A 19,211-nucleotide genomic window follows, 5' to 3' on the forward strand; every position below is an offset into this window, starting at 1 on the left:
AAGCGTGAGAAGAGTGCTTTGACTACTGCAAGAAAGATGGCAGCAGCTAAAATTCATCTGTTTAACCATATTAATAGTTAAAATGAATACCTGTTACAGTGAGTCTGCAGCAGCGCTGAACCCCTGGCTAATCTGCCGCAAAAGTGTTTAGAGAGTGACTAACCTGTGCTGAGATTACAAAAGGTAGTTGTAAAACTAAGTGTTTGAGTGTTATGAAGTACTCCTGCCTGTGACAGGAGGCTGGCTAATACACACGTGCAGCATTAACTCATTTCCTTTCTCTCCCCTTTCTATTTTTGCCACAGGCTTTCAGGTTATTAAATTTTGTGGCTCAGCAGTGCCTCTTCTTGTGTTAGACAGAAAGCTCAGAGTTTAAGACCTCAATGAAGTTTCTCATTCCAGGGGTTGATTAGAGCTAAAAATGTCTGTGGAGGTCACGTTTTGCTACATATCGAGCAGAGCAGGCGATGCAGTTACAAGGAAATGTTGATGTCTTTCTGGTGACTGAGCAAAGCTGAGTGCTCAGAAACTGTATCTTGGTGGGAGAATAGCATGCGGTTGATCCATGGGAGAGAGCAGGAACATAGTTTGTTCACTTGATGCGTGTTTTTGTTTTTGTTGTTGTTTTTTTTTATGATAACTTTTGGTGGAGGATCTGTTCCTCGATGAAAATCAAAATGGAGCATTTAATATAAATGGGAGTAAGGAAAAAAGGTCACAAAAGAGCTCAAACTGTTTCTACCTTACTGACCTCTCACCCTGCCCCGCAGCTCCAGACAGATTAAATTTTTCAGTGATTTGTGGTAGCTATGATTTTTTCAGAACTCTTTAAGCTCCTTCCTTTAAATGAGATATACATCATCCCTTTTCTAGCAGCTTCCTTCCCTCCCCTTTTTATTTCAACTAGCTTTAGGTAGATAGGTGGTGCTTAGTATAACAAAGGTACAATTTTAGAAGGTATTGAATTTGGGCAGATAAAAGGGAGCATTAAAAAGGAAACACTGGCTGTTGCTGAAAAAGGGCTGTTGAAAACCTATGAAATCCCTCAATGCCAGGTTTGTTTAAATATTCCTTACAATACACCCAGTGTATCTGGTTTTTAAATTTTGTTTAAAGCTGAATGAATTTTTTTAGGAGTACAGCTGCTACTGCTGGGCTCTCCTGTGGTGTCACCTATGAAGTCAACAGCAGTTGAGTATGTCATGGTCATGTTTTGTGGCAGTGCAAAAGCCTGATGGTGCTTTTCACCCCCAACTTGATTCTGGAATGCTTTTGAGTACAGCTTGTCTCTTGCTAGGACCTCAGCACTGAGTTCTTCTACCATCGAAATGCAGAAATGCAGCATGGGGTGAATGCATTTGGTGTTTTTATGTACTCTTTGTATGATGATCATGATAGATGTCTTTTGTATTCTTACAAGATAACTCTGCCTTGGTTTCTCTTATTTTCAGAGAAGAAATGGGGAAGATATTCCGGTTGCTCAGACTAAAAATATCAATCACAGAAGATTTGCTGCTACCTTTAAGTTGCAAGAGGTGATAAAAACCGACCAGGATTTATACCGCTGTGTGACTCAGTCAGAGAGAGGTTCAGGAGTGTCAAATTTTGCTCAGCTTATTGTTCGAGGTAAAGTTTACATTGCTTTCATTTTATCCATTTAAATACTCTTAATACCAGTGCTTTCTACTTACACCTTTTATTTAGCTATAGATGCCTTGATCTGAAATGATCATACAAAGATAGCCCTATGAGGCTTATGAAATTGTCATAAAATGAAAGACTGGTATTCAAAACTACTTACCATTGCTTTCCATAGAATACATCTGTGTAAAAACCCTGATCTTGCAGTGTGTGTAACATGCCTGTATGCTTTTCTGTGCATGCTCTTTGTTGAACTTCAGGTGCAAACTGCTTAACTTTTCATAAATATTTGTACAGGTATGAGAGAATCCACTGTAGTTAGTTAACATTCCCTTTTAAAACCTATTGCCTTGAGCAAACTGGTAGTACAGCAAATAATGATTCATTGTTCTGTTACCAGGAAGACAAGTATATAAAAATGGTTGTAAACTTTCACTTACCCAAGGACTGAGTGTGTTATGGAGATTGTTCTCTGATGATTTCCAACCTCTGAAGTAGGAGGAAGAAAATGAAAAACTTGCTTTTTTCTACTTGAAATACTTTTTTGTTGCAATTCATTCAGAAGCCTGCTGTGGTGCAACCATACCTTGTGTGTGGCGATGTCGGGTTGATGATTTATTTATGCATTTTGTGTTCTGGAAGCATGCCATTTGACTAGCAAAGGATATGGTTGAATATAGGAGTTCAGTTTTTGCTTCCAAAGGTCACTTGCTGTTTGGCCTGGGATAAGCTATGAAGTCTCTCCTTGCCTAATTGTGGCACCTGCAAAATTGCCCATTTCACTCTCAGTTGTGATGAGGCTTAAGATTTTTGAAGTGGGTAAAAGAAGTGGTGTACAAAATCTGCCTGTGATGCTGCTGCCTGGTGTGGGGGCTGTTTTGGCCAGGTAGGTGCAAGGGTTGAGCACATGATGGGCTCTCACTTGACTCATTGGTCCAACAATCGGCTGTTTGGTCAGTCAGCATCTGGGAGTCGGCCACTGCGTCTGGAGCTGGGACAGGGAAAGCATGTTCGTCCTCAGCTTGTAGAAAGAAAAGTAGCATAGGAAATGCTCTAAGATATTTGGTATCTGGTATTTACTGGCAGAGGTCTTTTCCCTGGAGACCAGTTGATTGAGGTCAACTAGGTTTTATGCCTTCTATATGACATCAATAAAAATGGGCTTTGCTGACCATATGAGGATTTAGACAATATGTTAACAGCTTTTTTATTGTGTAGATGTACCTTTTTTCTAGCAAAGTGGAAGATGGTCTTCATCCTAATACAATGAAATTAGTCCTGTTACAGCATGAAAACAGACTTTGTTTTGTTGTTAGAAAAGCAGGGCAAATGGATGTATTTATCCAATACATGAAGTCTGGGGTTTTTTTCTATTATAATAGAGCAATAAAATGGTGTTTAAACCACTATTTCTCTCAAAAAAATAGATGATATCAAACTTCATAGTACTCTCTTTTTCAATGCAGCATATAGTTCTGCTGAGAAGCTCGGGTAGTTTGATAGAGAACACCATCTTTATGGCTCGAAACATAAACTTGATATCTAGCTATATATACAGCAGCTGTATAGGTTTCATATTTTAAGGTTAATTTTAGTTTTTGTGTGCTTTTTGCATTGGAAGCCCTAGAATTTTAAGGTGGTTTTTTTTTAATATATGTAAATTTTAAAAAAAAACAAACACAAAAAGAAAAATAGAAGAAAAAGATTAATCTTCTAAAAACATTTTCATCTATTTGACATCATGGTAGAGAACAAAGATTTATGTTTTATAGTAGGATTTATTGCTTGCTGTTATATTTGAAAAGCAATATACAGTAATACATTTTCTTGTTTGTCTGAATAACCACTAAATAAATCTTGTTAGCCAAAAAAGCATACCCTTAGGGATCAGCTCCCCTGGTGTTAAAACTGTACTGAAAATTAACCATAATGACAGGTCCTATATCTCAGTGGCACTTTAAAGCTGACATCCTGCTACATGGATACAAAAGATGATAATTTTAAAGGAAATTTTTGGGCCACTGATACGAATTGCCTTTAATAAGAGCTGGCATAGTATTGCCCATTGTCAAAGATGACCCAGGGGGAAGAGTTTATTAGTGCGTTTCCTTCTAAACTGGAAGTGACAGGGCATGCTTGGGGCCTTTTTGTTGCTGTTTGTAACAAATGAAAATTTCGCTGTAGAATTCTCATGCTGAAGAGTATTGATCTGTGTGTTCTCACAGCCAGAGGAGGGGGAAAAAACGATGAAACACAATTTACTTTGTCATGGCTTTAGTATTGCTTCCAGATCATTTTGAGTAATGATAAGGTCTTCGGTTTGTAGAAGCCAAGCTTTATTGACAGCACTGGTTATTAGAGAGCGAGAGATGAGGAACAGTTGTTGCCCAGTAACTCAAAACCAAGATGTTTAGGTACATGGCCGAGATCCTTATCAATTCCATGTCTGTACAGACACGTGGTACCATGATATAGGTGTAGAGGCATCTGATACTTTTCTGATGGGCAGTCATTAAGTTAGTCTTGGTAATGAAAATTTTCAGTTATATAATGTACATCACGTTGAAACATCATTATTTCATTTTGAGCTTTAATAGAAGAATTACTTTCAGTGGAGTTCTAAACTTTATTACAAATGTGATTACCTGGGAGGGCTGGTATACGTTTAAAGACCCTGAAAGGGATAACTTGATTACTCTGATAAATTTTTTGAAGAAAAATCAGACTAGGATAGGATTTGTAATTAAATTATGACATTTTACCAAAAGTAGTTCCAGTCAGTGATTTAATGTCTCACCTTTGCTTAGAGCTGGTCTTCAGCTCCCAGCTCAGTGTCTGCATTGTATTGATTTTTTTACATGGTTTCTATGGCATTGCTGTCATTCTTGGATACGTGTAGAAGGAGCTCTGCCTTTCCCCTTCCTTTTACAGGAAGCTTGGTGCTGTCATTACTGTTAGTTGACTTATCCTCCTGAATACGTCCATCTGATTAATAGTCTGTTTATATTTTCCCTTGGTGGCCAGTAAATTGGCAATTTCTGGGAAGGCAATTTCTTGAAGTCTTCAGGGTTGCCTGCACTGGAACTTGAGGGAGATGCTGTGAGGAACAGTAGCCGTGATATGTAAGTAAGAGTGAACGAGAAGACACGACAGTTTCTTTCTTTTTACTTGTTTCTTACTTGCTTTTGAGAACAAGTGTATCATGCTCTCAAAGTCTTTCTGCTCCTTTAACTACTTAACATGGAATTGCAGAAATTAAGTGCCCAAAGACATCACCCGTGCCCTTGGCTCATGCATATACTTGCTATATACAATTGGGTAAACTTTCCAAATTACGGTACCAAATAGCGTTGCTCTCTTTGGTCAGTAAAGATCTTTGCCCTTTAACCAATTCTTGTGCTGTGTCATTGTTCAGAGCTCTTAAAAACTACTGGAATATTTGTCTGAAGTTGGCAATATTTATCAGAAAAGTGAACTTGTCCATCAACAAAGGAGCTAGTTTTCATCACAGCAATTGTGATCAACTTCTTGATTGACTTGGCATGTTAAAAGTGGCTATCAGGAGGAGATGAAGCTAATGTTGCGTTCTTACGTGGTTTGTTAGCAAAACTTTGTAGAATTATCCCAGTTTCATTTGTCCCTGTTTGGAATGTCTTACACTCAGGCAGTCCATGCAGGGGCCACCAGTTTCTTTGGCTGCAGTGGATCTGGAAGATCCACTTGAGTGCTAAGCCTTTTTTTTTTTTTTTTTTATTTTATTTTTATTTTCATGAAAGAGCAGGTTGTTGCTCTGATTGTCAAAAAAAATTCCAAAGGAAACCACTCTCTCAAATGGTATGATAAGGAATTACACTTTACTGTGTAAAGTGTTTGTATGCTCTCCCGAGTTTGTTTTCCTTTGAAGTAGCTACACACTGTTAACACACTAATTGTACAATACTTAATATTATGCTATTAAATACTGCAAAACCAGCAGGAAACACAGTGTGTTTTATTGTGTGTCGTGGATCTTACATAGATTAGTTGGAAGAAAATGTAGGTTAGTGTTAAAGACAGGGAAGAAAAATAAGGAAAAAGACTGTATGAATCAACTCTAATGTTTGTTAGTAATCTGTGAATAGCTCTACCATATGTCTGGTTCTACTGATAAGTTTCTAAGTTTTATTGGAGTCATAAATGATAAAATTTTTTGATGTTTGCACTAGGTAAATGTAGTTTTTCTTTTTAAGATTTCTTCATCCAACCCAAACAGCTCTTCTATGGTGAGGTCAAAGCAAGGGGAGGTCTACCCCTTGATTTATAGTTCCAATATGGAAATATACTGGTAAATCCAAGTTAGCAACAGAAAAAAAAAGGCAGTTTTCTTCCACATGTTTTTCTCTACTGTCTTCTGACCCAGAAATCACAAGTTGTGGTAAACTTACCTGTTTGTATGGGTTTACTGATATGAAAGAAGTTATTTTGTTCTTGTATTTTCTTTGACTTGGCAAGTGGTCTCTCCTCTAAGTCATTTGGTTCAAGTTTTGGTGAGGTTTGTGGTGATATTCTTCTTTGTTTCCCTTACTGGACCTAGTTTTCAATCAGGAGCAGTTTCTATTATGGAAGTAAGTCTGGCACTAGTATTTCTGCCTTTCTTGCCTGAAACCCGTTTAAGGATTTTATATAGGAAAACCAGCAATTTGACTGGTCCCTGGTGATGCCAGAACACTGTGAAGATGGAGTTTGCCACTGGCAAATACTACTCATAGAAGCATTATCTTTTTTCTCTTAAAAGAAAACTCAAGTCTTTCCTTTTGAGAAAGTTGTGGTTTGAAATTCACTTTCCAAATTTCACTAGTACTTGTTTGGTCTGGAAAAAAATGAAATCTCTGTACTTGCTACCAATACGTGTCCTCAACTTTTCTACCTGGTTTATTTGTCAGTGTAGTAGTGGACTGCCATGGTTTAACTGCAGCCAGCAACTAAATCCCACACAGCTGCTCGCTCACTCCCCCCACGGTGGGAGGGGGGAGAGAATTCAAAGGGCAAATGTGAGAAAACTCATGGGTTGAGATAAAGACGGCTTAATAGGTAAAGCGAAAGCCGCGTGTGCAAGCAAAGCAAAATAAGGAACCCATTCACTATTTCCTGTTGGCAGGCAGGTGTTCAGCCATCTCCATGGAAGCAGGGATCTGTCACGTGTAACGGTTACTCGGGAAGATAAATGCCATCACGCTGAAGGTCCCCCCCTTCCTTCTTCCCCCAGCTTTATATGCTGAGCATGACATCATATGGCATGGGATATCCCTTTGGTCAGTTGAGGTCAGCTGTCCTGGCTGTGTCCCCTCCCAACTTCTTGTGCACCCCCAGCCTACTCACTGGTGGGGTGGTGTGAGAAGCAGAAAAGGCCTCGACTCTGTGTAAGCACTGCTCAGCAATAACGAAAACATCTCTGTGTTGCCAACACTGTTTCCAGCACAAATCCAAATCACAGCCCATAACAGCGACTATGAAGAAAATTAACTCTATCCCAGCCAAACCCAGCACATGGACTTAAAAATATGCCTGTTTAATGACATGGAGAGCACTAGGTGGCAGATAGAAGAAAATGCATCAGGTGGTCTGAATATATACTCCCTGTTTGCAAACAGACTGTCTCTATATTTACCAGTTTTGCAAAATGACCCATACCTCTGTCCTCCAGCATTAAGTTCTCTGGTGAATAGTAAATTCCCCCTCCCTCCCAGTCATATCACCCACCATCAGTTAGATAAATGCTAGACAAATCAGGTTATTAGTGATACTTTGTAATGTGTTCAGAAATTCAATCTCCAGGAGACGGTGGTGATATGTGATAGGCTTTGTATCTTTGAAGAGTCTTGAGCAAGGTCTTTGGGTGTGTGTTTCTCTGAATTCAATGAATTTCAGAGCAGAGGGGAAACTGGGGAGAGATTCCACAGTCCAAGTTGTTGAAATTTGTGGGCTTTACATTGTTATCTTGGCTACGTGCCCCTTTGAACCATCGCCAGATTTCTGTAGGAGTATGCAAACGTGTTAGTTGTTGTGAGTTGGAAGAGCCATGTGACTGCTATGCCTGGTTCATAATGTGCATTCCTGGAGTACACATATTAATACTGTTTCTCTTTCAGACCCTCAGCCCACCTTCAGAACTACTTTATAGCCCAAGTTTTCCCATTAGCCGACGCATAATTCTCTCATGGTTATATGCTTGTTAGGAAGAGAAGATAAGTGTTTTAATGACTTTGCAGCAGTCAGAAAAATAATGCATGATGCTGTGAAGTTTTTCTAAACCTCGCTAATAAAACACAAGATGTATTTTGAGTGTATATTTAGCTGTGAGCGTCTTTCAAAGAGTCCAGGATCCAATTAACTTGATCTTTTTGTGACGTCCTCTGGTTTTAATTTCTCTACCGTATTAAGATCTTATCTTCTTTTAAGTAGGTTTAACACAGAAATTTTCCTTTTTTCTATCCTCTGTTTCTTGCAGCAGGTAAAGAGGGGCTGTCACCCTGAAGTCAAATCCTGCCTCTTTTACATAAGAAGAATGAAACAAGAATATAGGAAAATACCTCAGTAAATCTATATGTTCATAATTAATAAATTGAGTCAGATAGTTCTGAGCTCTTCGCCCATCTACCATACCAGAAAGAATAGCAGCCTCACTTTCTCATCAGGTGGCTCTTCTGTGCAAGTAACTCTGCTTATCTCTTTGCTAAGGCAACACTTGTCTCTGGTTTACGTAATTAATAGGTGCATTGCCCATTTTCTTTAGAAAGCACAGGCAAATTGCTTTTCCTGGAGAAGCAGGAGAAAATAGTTTTGGCTGCATTTTTAAAAGAAGCCAAAGAGACTTGGATGTGCAGGAGGTAGCAGAAATGCAGAGTGTTTGGAATAGGCTCAATTCCATCATTCTGTGTTGAGCAATCTTGGCCACAGAATCACAGAATGAATCAGGTTAGAAGAGACCTCTGGGATCATCGAGTCCAACCATTGCCCTGACACCACCACGTCAACTAGACCATGGCACTAAGTGCCATGTCCAGTCTTTTCTTAAACACATCCAGAGATGGTGACTCCACCACCTCCCTGGGCAGCCCATTCCGATGTCTAACGACCCTTTCTGAGAAGAAATTCTTCCTAATGTCCAACCTGAACCTCCCCTGGTGAAGCTTGAGGCTGTGTCCTCTTGTCCTATCGCTAGTTGCCTGGGAGAAGAGGCCAACTCCCACTCCACTACAACCTCCCTTCAGGTAGTTGTAGACTGTAATAAGGTCACCTCAGAGCCTCCTCTTCTCCAGGCCAAACAACCCCAGCTCCCTCAGCCGTTCCTCATAGGTCAGACCCTCCAGACCCTTCACCAGCTTGGTCGCCCTCCTCTGGACTCGCTCTAGCACCTCAACATCTTTCTTGAAGTGCGGGGCCCAGAACTGGACACAATATTCAAGGTGCGGCCTCACCAGTGCCGAGTACAGAGGGACGATCACTTCCCTAGACCGGCTGGCTACACTATTCCTGCTAGAGGCCAGGATGCCATTGGCCTTCTTGGCCACCTGGGCACACTGCTGGCTCATGTTTAGCTGGCTGTCGATCAGCACCCCCAGGTCCCTTTCCACCGGGCCGCTTTCTAACCACTCTTCCCCCAGCCTGTAGCGCTGCATGGGGTTGTTGTGGTCGAAGTGTAAGACCCGGCACTTGTTCTTGTTGAACCTCATACCGTTGGTCTCGGCCCATCTATCTAACCTGTCCAGATCCCTCTGTAGGGCCTTCCTACCCTCCAGCAGATCGACACTCCCACCCAGCTTGGTGTCATCTGCAAATTTACTGAGGGTGCACTCAATCCCTACGTCTAGATCATCTATAAAGATATTGAACAGCACCGGCCCCAGAACTGAGCCCTGGGGAACACCGCTAGTGACCGGTCACTGGTTGGACTTTGCCCCATTCACCACCACTCTCTGGGCTCAGCCATCCAGCCACTTTTTAACCCATCGAAGAGTACGTGTAGCCCTACACAGGGCTACATTTGAAATCACAGAATCAGAGAATGGCTGAGGTTGGAGTGGACCTCTGGAGGTCATCTGGTCCAACCCCCCTTCTCAAGCAGAACTACATAGAGACGGTTGCCCAGGACCATGTTCTGATGGCTTCTGCTTATCTCCAAGGGTGGAGAAGCCACAACCTCCCTGGGCAACCTGTGCCAGTGCTTGGCCACCCTCAGAGTGAAAAAGTGTTTCCTGATGTTCAAATGAACCCTCCTGTGTTTCAGTTTGTGCCCATTTTCTGTCACTGGGCACCACTGAAAAGAGCCTGGCTACATCCTCTTTGCACCCTCCCTTCAGGTATGTGTCCACATTGATGAGATCCCCGTGGAGCCTTCTCTTCTCAAGGCTGACCAGTCCCAGCTCTCTCAGCCTTTTCTCATAGTCCCATGATCATCTTTGTGGTCTTCCGTTGAACTCTCTCCAGTATGTCCAGGTCTCTCTTGTACTGAGAAGCCCAGCAGTAAATTCAGCACACCAGTGCTGAAAAGAGGGGAAGGATCACCTCCCTTGACCTGCTGGCAATACCTTGTGTAATGCAGCTCCCTCAGGGCACATTGGTAGCTCATATTCAACATGGTGTCCATCAGGATCCCCAGATCGTTTTCTGCCAAGATGCTTTCCAGCTGGGTGGCTCTCAGCATATGGTGGTGCCTGGGGTTGTTCCTCCTCAGATGCAGGACTTTGCACTTCTTGTTGAATTTCATGAGGTTCCTGTCAGCCCATTTCTTCAGCCCATAGAGGTCCCTTTGGATGGCAGCACGACCCTCTGGCATATCAACCACTCCTCCCAGTTTGGTATTGTCTGCAGACTTGCTTGAGGGTACACTGCATCGTCCATATCATTAAGGGATGTGTTAAACATGAAATGCCACAATGTTTTGTAGCAGTTTGCTTACTTTTTTTTCAAGAGAGGAGCAAGGTGCTCTTATTTCAAAGTCTTTTCACATATCTGTGATTTTTAAAGTTTGTGCGATAAAAGTAAAACCTTGTGTTCTTGACAAAAAATCAGTCTACTGTTTGGTATGATGGACACTGCCTATCCGATTGCTTCATCCTGGTTTTGTCTTAGTTTGGGTGAAGAGTGTTCCTATCTACTTATAATCCTCTTGAAGTCTTTTTAATGTGAACTGTTGCTTTGTTGTAGTTCTGTGATTTGTTCTTCAGGAAGATCTGAAACATGTAAGATAAAGCACATGTTTTGCTTTTATCTCAAAAGACATGAGTTTTGTACTGCTTGATATAGTCTAGTTTAAAATTCTCATTAGGCAAAACGTAGCCTCTTCTGTGCTGATATGCATCGTCCTACTGTATTCCCTGAACTTTAAGGTGACTGATCTGGATCAGAGCAAAAGCCAAAGTCCTGTAGCCCCACATCCTGCCTGTGGCTAGGCTCAGTAGCTGGTATTTGGAGCAGAGTATCAGAGAAGAGCAGATGTAGAGATGTCCCTTCCTGGCATAGGATTTTACCTTCCCAGGAGTCTGTGGTTCAGTCATCTTTTAAGTAAGAGATGGTACCCTCTCAGCTTGGGGATTGGTGTCATGACTTCATTTCCGATTCATGGAGAAGATGTGTGAGTGTAGAGCAGAGGGGCAAAGTATGGAGGCAGAGGGAGAATACTGCTTGTCTTAACTTGTTTCTTTGTGAAAGTATGCTGTTTGGTCTACACGTGAAGCCACAGAGCCTGTTGAAAGTGTTTATCAGATACTAACAAAATACAAAATTAATGGCTACATGAGAAGAAAAGTGACCAGGCAAGGTAATTGAGCTGATATGAGGTGTTTTTTTTAATATTTATTTTTGTTAGACCACCTCCTAACAATCAAACCCAATCCTGTTATCACTCACAGGTAAGAATGAATACCATATAACCTTTCGTGTCAAAACATAGATGTGTAACCTCTGTACAGTTTTGTGTAGCTGCTAAATATATTTAAGAATTGTAGTTAACTTAGACATCACCTATTAAACAATAACAGTGCAGGAACCAAAACAGATTCACAGTTAACTAACTAATTTTGTGCAAGGAACACCGTCTATTTATGGTTTTCATTGCCTGGTGTATACTTTTTCCTGACATCTGTGGTGGATGCTGATGCTATGTGGCACTTTGAATTGTGAGTCCAAGCAGCCAGCAAGCCAGCTGTTGTGTTCCCTGCAAGGTGTCATCCAACCGGTGTGGAGAGAACAGGGGATAGCAAACTCTGGAGAGGTCCTCTTATCTTCCGTCTCCTCCACTCACTTCTCAGTGGAAACCATATTGGGAGCTCTCTTCCCACAGACTCTGAGTGGAAAGAAGCAGGACAAAAGTTAAAAAAAAAAAGAAGAGGAGGAGGAAGGCCAGGGATGCTGATAATTAGCCAGATTGATGTTTATCAGTCGTGGCTATTTTTGTTTCTTTTTGGGCATTGCTTTTGTATGTTTGAAGCTGGTACATTTCTAGGCATCTGTTCACTTTTAGACCTAAAGTAGTTTTTCTTGTATCTTTCCTAATTATTGTGACACTATTTTGTGTGCCATTAGGTGCGACACTATTTTATGTCCAGGAATGAAGACATAGCGGCCCTGACTGGTTTTCTGAAGTTTGTCTTCAACCATGTACATAAACATTACGACAGGAATGTGCTTTCAAAGCAAATCTCCAGGTTATCCCCACTTCCTTACCCTCGGTTCTTGTCAGAACAAGGAAACTACCCTTATTTCAGAGGGAAGTAAATCAAAAGGTAGGCACGTAACGCTTTCCAGCTGCCTGTAGGCATTCAGTGATGACTAAAGCTCATCCCAGGCAAAACTACCTGAAATGCACAGGGGGGTTGCTGGGTCCTTAGCACCGACAGCTTCACACTGCAGGTCTGCTCCTGTTGTCCCATACCACTTGCTAGCGAGTTGATAAAGCATTTTTTTTTCCTCCACCAAGATTAATCCAGAAAAAGAACTTTTGAAATTAGATGTATAATCCTTATCCCTCTTGCCATGGGGAGGAGAAATGCCTGTGCTGGCCCAAGAGGGAGCAGTGCAGAGATGGGAAGGGCTGGGCCTCGGCAGGGCTGTAAGGGATTGCTGTGTTTAGTGTTCAGGTAAAGTGTCGTTTAAAGGGCAGCTGTTGGCAGGGAGGGAAGCTTTGCTCCTCACCTTGCTCCTCTCCCATGCCCCTAGCTGTGCACAATCCCTTTCCTCCTTCTCTTGGCTTTAGGGCTGTGTCGCTTCCATGGGCTGGTTCAACAAACAAAACGGGCATCGACATGCTCCTTCGCAGCCTGGCTGGGATGCCTCTGCCTTACTGGGTAGTGCAATCAGCTCACCAGAGCTGGCCCAAGGGCCAGGACCCCAGACTGGGGAGGAGGGCAGGAAAAGGGCCCTCTTCTGCTTGCCAGGCAATGGGCTGCTGCTTGTCCTTGTCAGGTCTTGTGGAGAGCTCGCTGTGATTTGGCAGTAAAATAAATAAAGCTGTGGGGTCGATCGAAATCAGTGGAAGCCTATAACAGGAAGTAGTGATCTAGGATGAACTTGGCCAGGCGGCTCACAGTTGCAGAGGAGTTAGCTCTGTGCCAGCAGGCTTAGTGGCAACTTTAGGTAATGTTCCTCTGGGATTTTCTGCCTCTGCGGCAGACCAGCTATTATCAGCCCCCATATAGGCAGCATAAGCTGGGTATCACCTGCTCTGCCTAATCCAGCAAAGCTAAGATATGATGTGACTTCAGTCAGCCTGGTTCAAAATTGTGTTGCCAGTGACACCACAGATGTGGCATTAATGATTGATTGCGTGAGCGTGGTCTCACTGTTTAAACGTTGTCCTATGCCTCTGTCATTTTCTCATGTGCCTTATTGGGAAAGGACATAAGTGAATTCAAACAGCAAATAAAGCATTTGGGAAATTAAAATGTAATCACTCTGAATAGTGGCATCCCTGTTTGCCTTTAGACTCGATGGGAGACGGTGCAAAGGAAAGAAAGAGGCGAGGAAAAAGCTCTCGGCAGGTGTCACTTCAGGGAGGAAATAAGGGGGTGTCTTTGTTTCTTATATCTGCGTTTTATCCCAGTACAATGACATGAAGATCATTTGCAGTAATGTGATTTTTCTCATCTTAATTAGAGATGTCTCCAGACTGCCCCACCACATCAGTGCTGTATTTCACTTGGATAATTTCCCTTCCAGTATCTGGTCTGTCTCTACATTTATTTAAATCAAATGTTTCATTTGAATACTGCAGCTCGGGATGGTCTGTCTCAGTTTAAATGCCATTGACGTTAGCGGGGAGATTAAGAAAATATTTACTTAAGGGTAGACAAAGTTCCCTTACCTGCCATCATTTTCCAGTTTGGGGGAGGGAAAAACCCCTCTAGGTTTGACATCTCTGTGTATCGTGCAGGGTTGTTAAAAAGTGTGCCGATGAGTAGATGCATGGTAATGTTGAAAAGGAGTGCATTTGGAATTCAACATAGATGGCAGAAAATGCAGGATGTCAGAGAAGCCATATATTAAAGGGAATTTGAATTGGAAACTGAATCCCAACCTGCCACTGGGGGCATTTTGATCATTTTGATTTATTAAACTTTTATAACAGCATTCAGATGAAGCTGAATTAAAATGCTTAGTCTTGGGTGGTTTATGGTACACAAGTCATCATGCTAGTGAAGTCTTGCCATGATCAATGTAGAGTTAATCTAAGTTCCTTTTTGAATGCAGGTGCACCTCTGTGCTTTAGTATGTATTTAAAAATCTAATAGCATTCTAATACTGAATCACTTAACAAAAATACAAAGTGAAGCCACCCCTGACATTAATTTTCAGCTGCATTTGAGTGAATCTTGCTATTAAATTGTAGATGAACTGCAGGAACACAAAATGCATATATATTCCTATACCAATTTTATATATTGATAAATATACATGTGTTGTAAAATAGCTAGCTATGGAAATATAGCAATATTTCCCTGGAAATGGGTCATATTCCTAAAGGCATAAGACGCTTGCATTGTAGTACTGTCCTGACCATCTCCCGGCATCAGCAGCCGTACATAGTCTTACTGAGAGCCATCTCTGCATCTGGAATAAAAAGAAATCAATTACTATTAAGAGTGGCACTGCAGGTTAAAGGCATTACAAGTTCACACTCAGTTTTGCAGCAGGGAGATGATACTTCGCTGCAAATGGGGAATGATGCAAAAGATGGATGAGACAGAGTTCAAGGAGCAGTAATGTGAGGGTCCGGCACTATCATTCCAAGCTGTCTCAGGAACATGATGGATGGTTCGGTGGCAACAAGCAGTAATACCAGATGATGAGAGATTCATCTGCAGATCTTGAGCCCCCTGCATGCTGTCTACCTGTTGGTGTTCTAGTGGCATAATGATTCCTGATGTGTTATGAAGAGCTAAATTATTGTACTTAAGCAACTAAACTGGTATGTTGAATTTAGTAACCCAGATTTTTTGGCAGCTGCTAGAAGAGCAAGTAGAATATCAAACGCTCCTGCACATTGTAAATTTAATTACCTCATATTTATGCATAGTACTTGTTGACAGGATCTTGTAAGCTATGCTAATATGGTAGGTAATTTGTTACCTCCAGAAATCACTTTCCATGTGCCTTCTGATCATTATCATGAAACATGATAAATGATCTAGCCCATGAGGTGTAAATGAAAATGAAATGGATAATTGGATTCTATGTCTAAATTGTGGCTGGAATAGTTGTTGCAATTATAATGGAATTTATCTCATAAAAATATGCTTTGTAATGTACTAGTGACCTTTAATCATCTTGGTTGGGGAGTTATTTGAGGATAATTTTAAAGAGATTACAAAAAGTTTACTCAGAATAGTTTGGATAGAAGTTATTTTTCTTTCCTAAAGAGTTTTAAATATTTGTCTGTTTAATAATTCATATTGCAGGATTATCCTGCAGCGTTAACTGCTGGAAGATAGTATATTTGCAGAATTATATAGAAATGGTAAGAAACACACCTGCCTTTCCTGAAGAAGAGGGAAACTCACCTACGTGCAGAAAGGAAGATTTCTTCCTGCTGAGATGCAGTGTTGAATTTGGATGTGCTGGTTTGCTAGAGAGCTTGTCATTGGGACTGATACGGAACTGCAAACAGGCATGTCTTGGAGAAGATTTAAGGAGTGTTAGAAGGAAAATGAATGTGTTTCTCTCCCCAGGTATGTGCATGTTGCTTATGGCAGAGTTTGTGCTCTACCTCCTCGAAGAGGAAGGATGACATGGTTGTGTCGGGACTGAAGTTTGAATTTTCAGCTCTTCCCTAAACTTTGTGTGATTTATTTTTTTTTTTTCTTTTTTACTGCTTTGTGTCGAGGACCTAATCTGTAACATTTCATGTAGTTATTCTGTGTCCCCTTTTCTTAGCCATTTAACTTTTAAAACTTGTAGCATCTTGTACTGCCAAACATTTTGAGTTTACCATCCCAGTTGATGTCTATATATGGTAAGAAGTGCAATTTTTCACTTTCTGGATTCTTTACTAGTAAGCGAAAGAGAAAATTTCCACTCATGAGCTTGTGGACTAAACAGAGACAAACCTCAGTGAACAATGTTAGAAAAAAGTGAGAGTACCTTCTTAGGAATCAAAAATTGACTAGAATTGACTTATATTAGGAACCTTAGAGCCCAACAAAAATGATTAGGAGGGATGGTAAGGAAAAATCTCTCAACAGTCAACTTACATGCATTACCTTTATCCTCCAAGAAAGGAGGATTTAAGTGTGAAATATGTTCTTAAGTGTTCAACCAATGTGATCTGAAAGGCTTAGCCATTGCATGGTGTTGGTTCAAGTAGGGTGGACATCCAATGAGGAGTTCTAGTATTATTAAGAATGATAGTCCTAACTTTGTGTGAATTACTTAATTTTAATAAATAAATAACAGTAAAAATACTTTGCTCTATTTAGAGGTTTTGTTTAGATTTTTCCCCAAATAAATGTATTATAACTTAACTGAATTTAAGCCTTATTTGAAATTGCCAAGCATCTTCTAAGATAATTTCTGTAACCTAGTGGAATGTTTTTTTTAAATTTTTGAGTATTTGTATTAGCTTTTTGTTCCTTGTGTCTGTTTAGTGGTAGATCCCATAAGCCACGTGGAAATGTACCTGTTTGTGGACAGGACCATACATGATTATTTCTATAAAGCTGTCTGTAGATCAACTTATGCATTTCCAGAGAAAATCAAGATTAGTGTATTATATTGATTATCTGATCTATTTCACTATCTAATAAGGATTAAATCTAAAAAAAAAAAAAATTATTTTTTTTTTTAACCTGAAGTCGCAGTTCACAATTTATATGAAAATCTCAGTTTTATTTTTACATTGACGTCCTCATGGTAACATAAGTTGTGTTTTTTAACAACTGGAGATGTAAAGGCTACTGCTTTTGAAGGGAGATAAGAGTAAACCAATACTTTTCTTTGGCTTAAAAATTGAGATTGTAGTCTCATGATTTTTAATGCTTGCTTTGAACTTCACTCTGACTTTGAAATGTGTTGACAGCAGTTGAAACTGTCTCCACTAATGATTTATTCTTTGACTTTCCACTTCTCTTGGACTGGATGCTTGCGTATCCTAGAGAAAACAAGATACACTGAGCGTGATCAAGCTTGTGATCTATGGGTTACAACAACAGCCATGGGAATATTTTCCCCTTCCTTTTACTGGGGATAGAAAGGAGCAGCTGTCTGGCAGTGCATGAAGCATTGCTTCATGTTGGCAGCCACATACTTCCAGGGTACAGTTGTAGGGTGGGTTTCTGGTTTTTTTTAATATGTGGGATTGTGGCGCAGTTCTTCCTTTGGACGTGTGCAGCATATCAGTTGGTCACCTTAGTGGACTGAAGAGATCTCTCATGTTCCTATAGTTGAAGGCTTGGGTCATCTTACAGTATAAAGTTTTCCTCCTGAAAGCCAGCCAGAAACATCTTCTACTATTTCTGAGTCTTTTTGCCCCTTTCTAGTCTAGTCCATCCCTAACCCAGGGCAAACCAAGAGCAGGTAAAGTAAGACAACTTTACCTTACTTTAGGTAAGGGGAAAGGCGGGGAAAAAACCTTACTGCAAACTGGCTATCAGTATTTCTGAAAAGATATTTTTTTCCCAGTTGTTCCAGGAGCGGCTTTAACCTGTTGTTTGAAGCAAGGGACTCAAACTTTACTCCTGTGATGACTCTGTCAGCTCATTGACTGCTGCCCGCAAAGTCCCACTTGTCATCCTCTCAAACCAGGCCATTTGGCCTATGTTCCCACCCAAGAAAGTACAACCGAATCAGCTTTGCTACTAATTTTTGATAGGCATCACATTAATGCAGCATCAAGAATATGTGCCTCTCCTCTCAGGTTCTGCAGGGAAGGGACTTGTCTCACCAGTTTTCTCATGCCTCTTGACTCCTTGCATTGGCTGTCCTTCAGCAAGTTAGCAAAGTGATCTGGCGCACACTCACAGGTTGCCATTATACCCTTCTCTGCTAGTTCTCAGAAGTATGGCATGCTGCAGTCCTCACTTTTGCCACTGCCTTCTCTCCATATTTTTTTCAATTTTGCACCGATGGACCCTCTGTTGGACTTTCCACAATGTGATTTAACTCAGCCATCTTTTGTACTGTGCGTGCTGGTTTCTATTTTTATCAGTGGAGCAGAGAAAATGCTGTCAGGTTGAGTGTGCCAATAAATGACAATGAGGTAATTGAACGGTGTTTAAAATTCTATTTTACTAGAAAGAGTAACTCCTTTTCCAAAAGGTTTTCTAAAGGCAATATAGTTGGACATTTCAAGAAAAAGATTGGATTGTGCCATCTTTCTGGCTGGCTACAGACATGTTTAAGAGGTATTTTGAGTTTAGGCTTACAGACTTTTCTTCTTTCCTGAGATTTGTCTTTGTTTTATGTGAGAACCTGCCTCCACCTTTTCGTTTTTTCTTTTTACCACTTAAGTGCTTTCACTTCAGCTGTTTCTTAATGCCGTTTTGGGATCTGTTTGACCTTCCTCTTGCGTTTTTCGTTCAACATGGCTGCCTAAAGAAATATTTTGTGAGTTTTATTTTTCCTGGGAACACCTCCAATACTTGACCTCTAAGTATGTGGACTTTGCAACAGAAAGCATTGTGCCCCAGTGACGCTTCTTTTCCCTCCAAATTACCCTCGTTATCAGTGACATTTTCACAATTAGAAACAAAGTGATGCTCCTGTTTTACTTCCAGTTTTTCTAGGAGCAGCTTTAGCCTATTCTTTGAATAATATAAAAGGTTAAAGAATTGATTGAGAGAGCACAGGTTGGCGTTTTATTCAGGCCAAGCCAAGCGGCTGTTTCAAGGAGTTCACCAGTACTTTCTTGGAGTTGCAGACAGATAAGAGTGGTTTAATTCATGTTTTGTTTTGACCAAATTTTGTTACCCTTTATGTAAAAACAAAACGAACCCCAAAATAGGAATTTTAAAGGTATGTGAGTGCTTCCAGGCTGGAACAAAGAATTTGTTAAAAATGTGTAATGAAAGTAGGAGAATGTTCTTGCTCTGAAGTTGAAC

General features: G+C 40.8%; 1 protein-coding gene across 1 annotated transcript in view; it reads left to right on the forward strand.

The window, feature by feature from the left end:
• The window catches only part of PTPRK (protein tyrosine phosphatase receptor type K), a 361,688-nt gene that overhangs the window by 153,226 nt on the left and 189,251 nt on the right, over window positions 1-19,211 (forward strand). Inside the window, exon 6 of the mRNA XM_068396216.1 lies at window positions 1,452-1,626. Coding sequence (XP_068252317.1) covers window positions 1,452-1,626 — 175 coding nt within the window. The remainder of the gene's footprint in view (window positions 1-1,451; window positions 1,627-19,211) is intronic.

This window comes from Nyctibius grandis, chromosome 1 (genome assembly GCF_013368605.1).
Source record: "Nyctibius grandis isolate bNycGra1 chromosome 1, bNycGra1.pri, whole genome shotgun sequence".
In the NCBI taxonomy this organism is placed as follows: domain Eukaryota; kingdom Metazoa; phylum Chordata; class Aves; order Nyctibiiformes; family Nyctibiidae; genus Nyctibius; species Nyctibius grandis.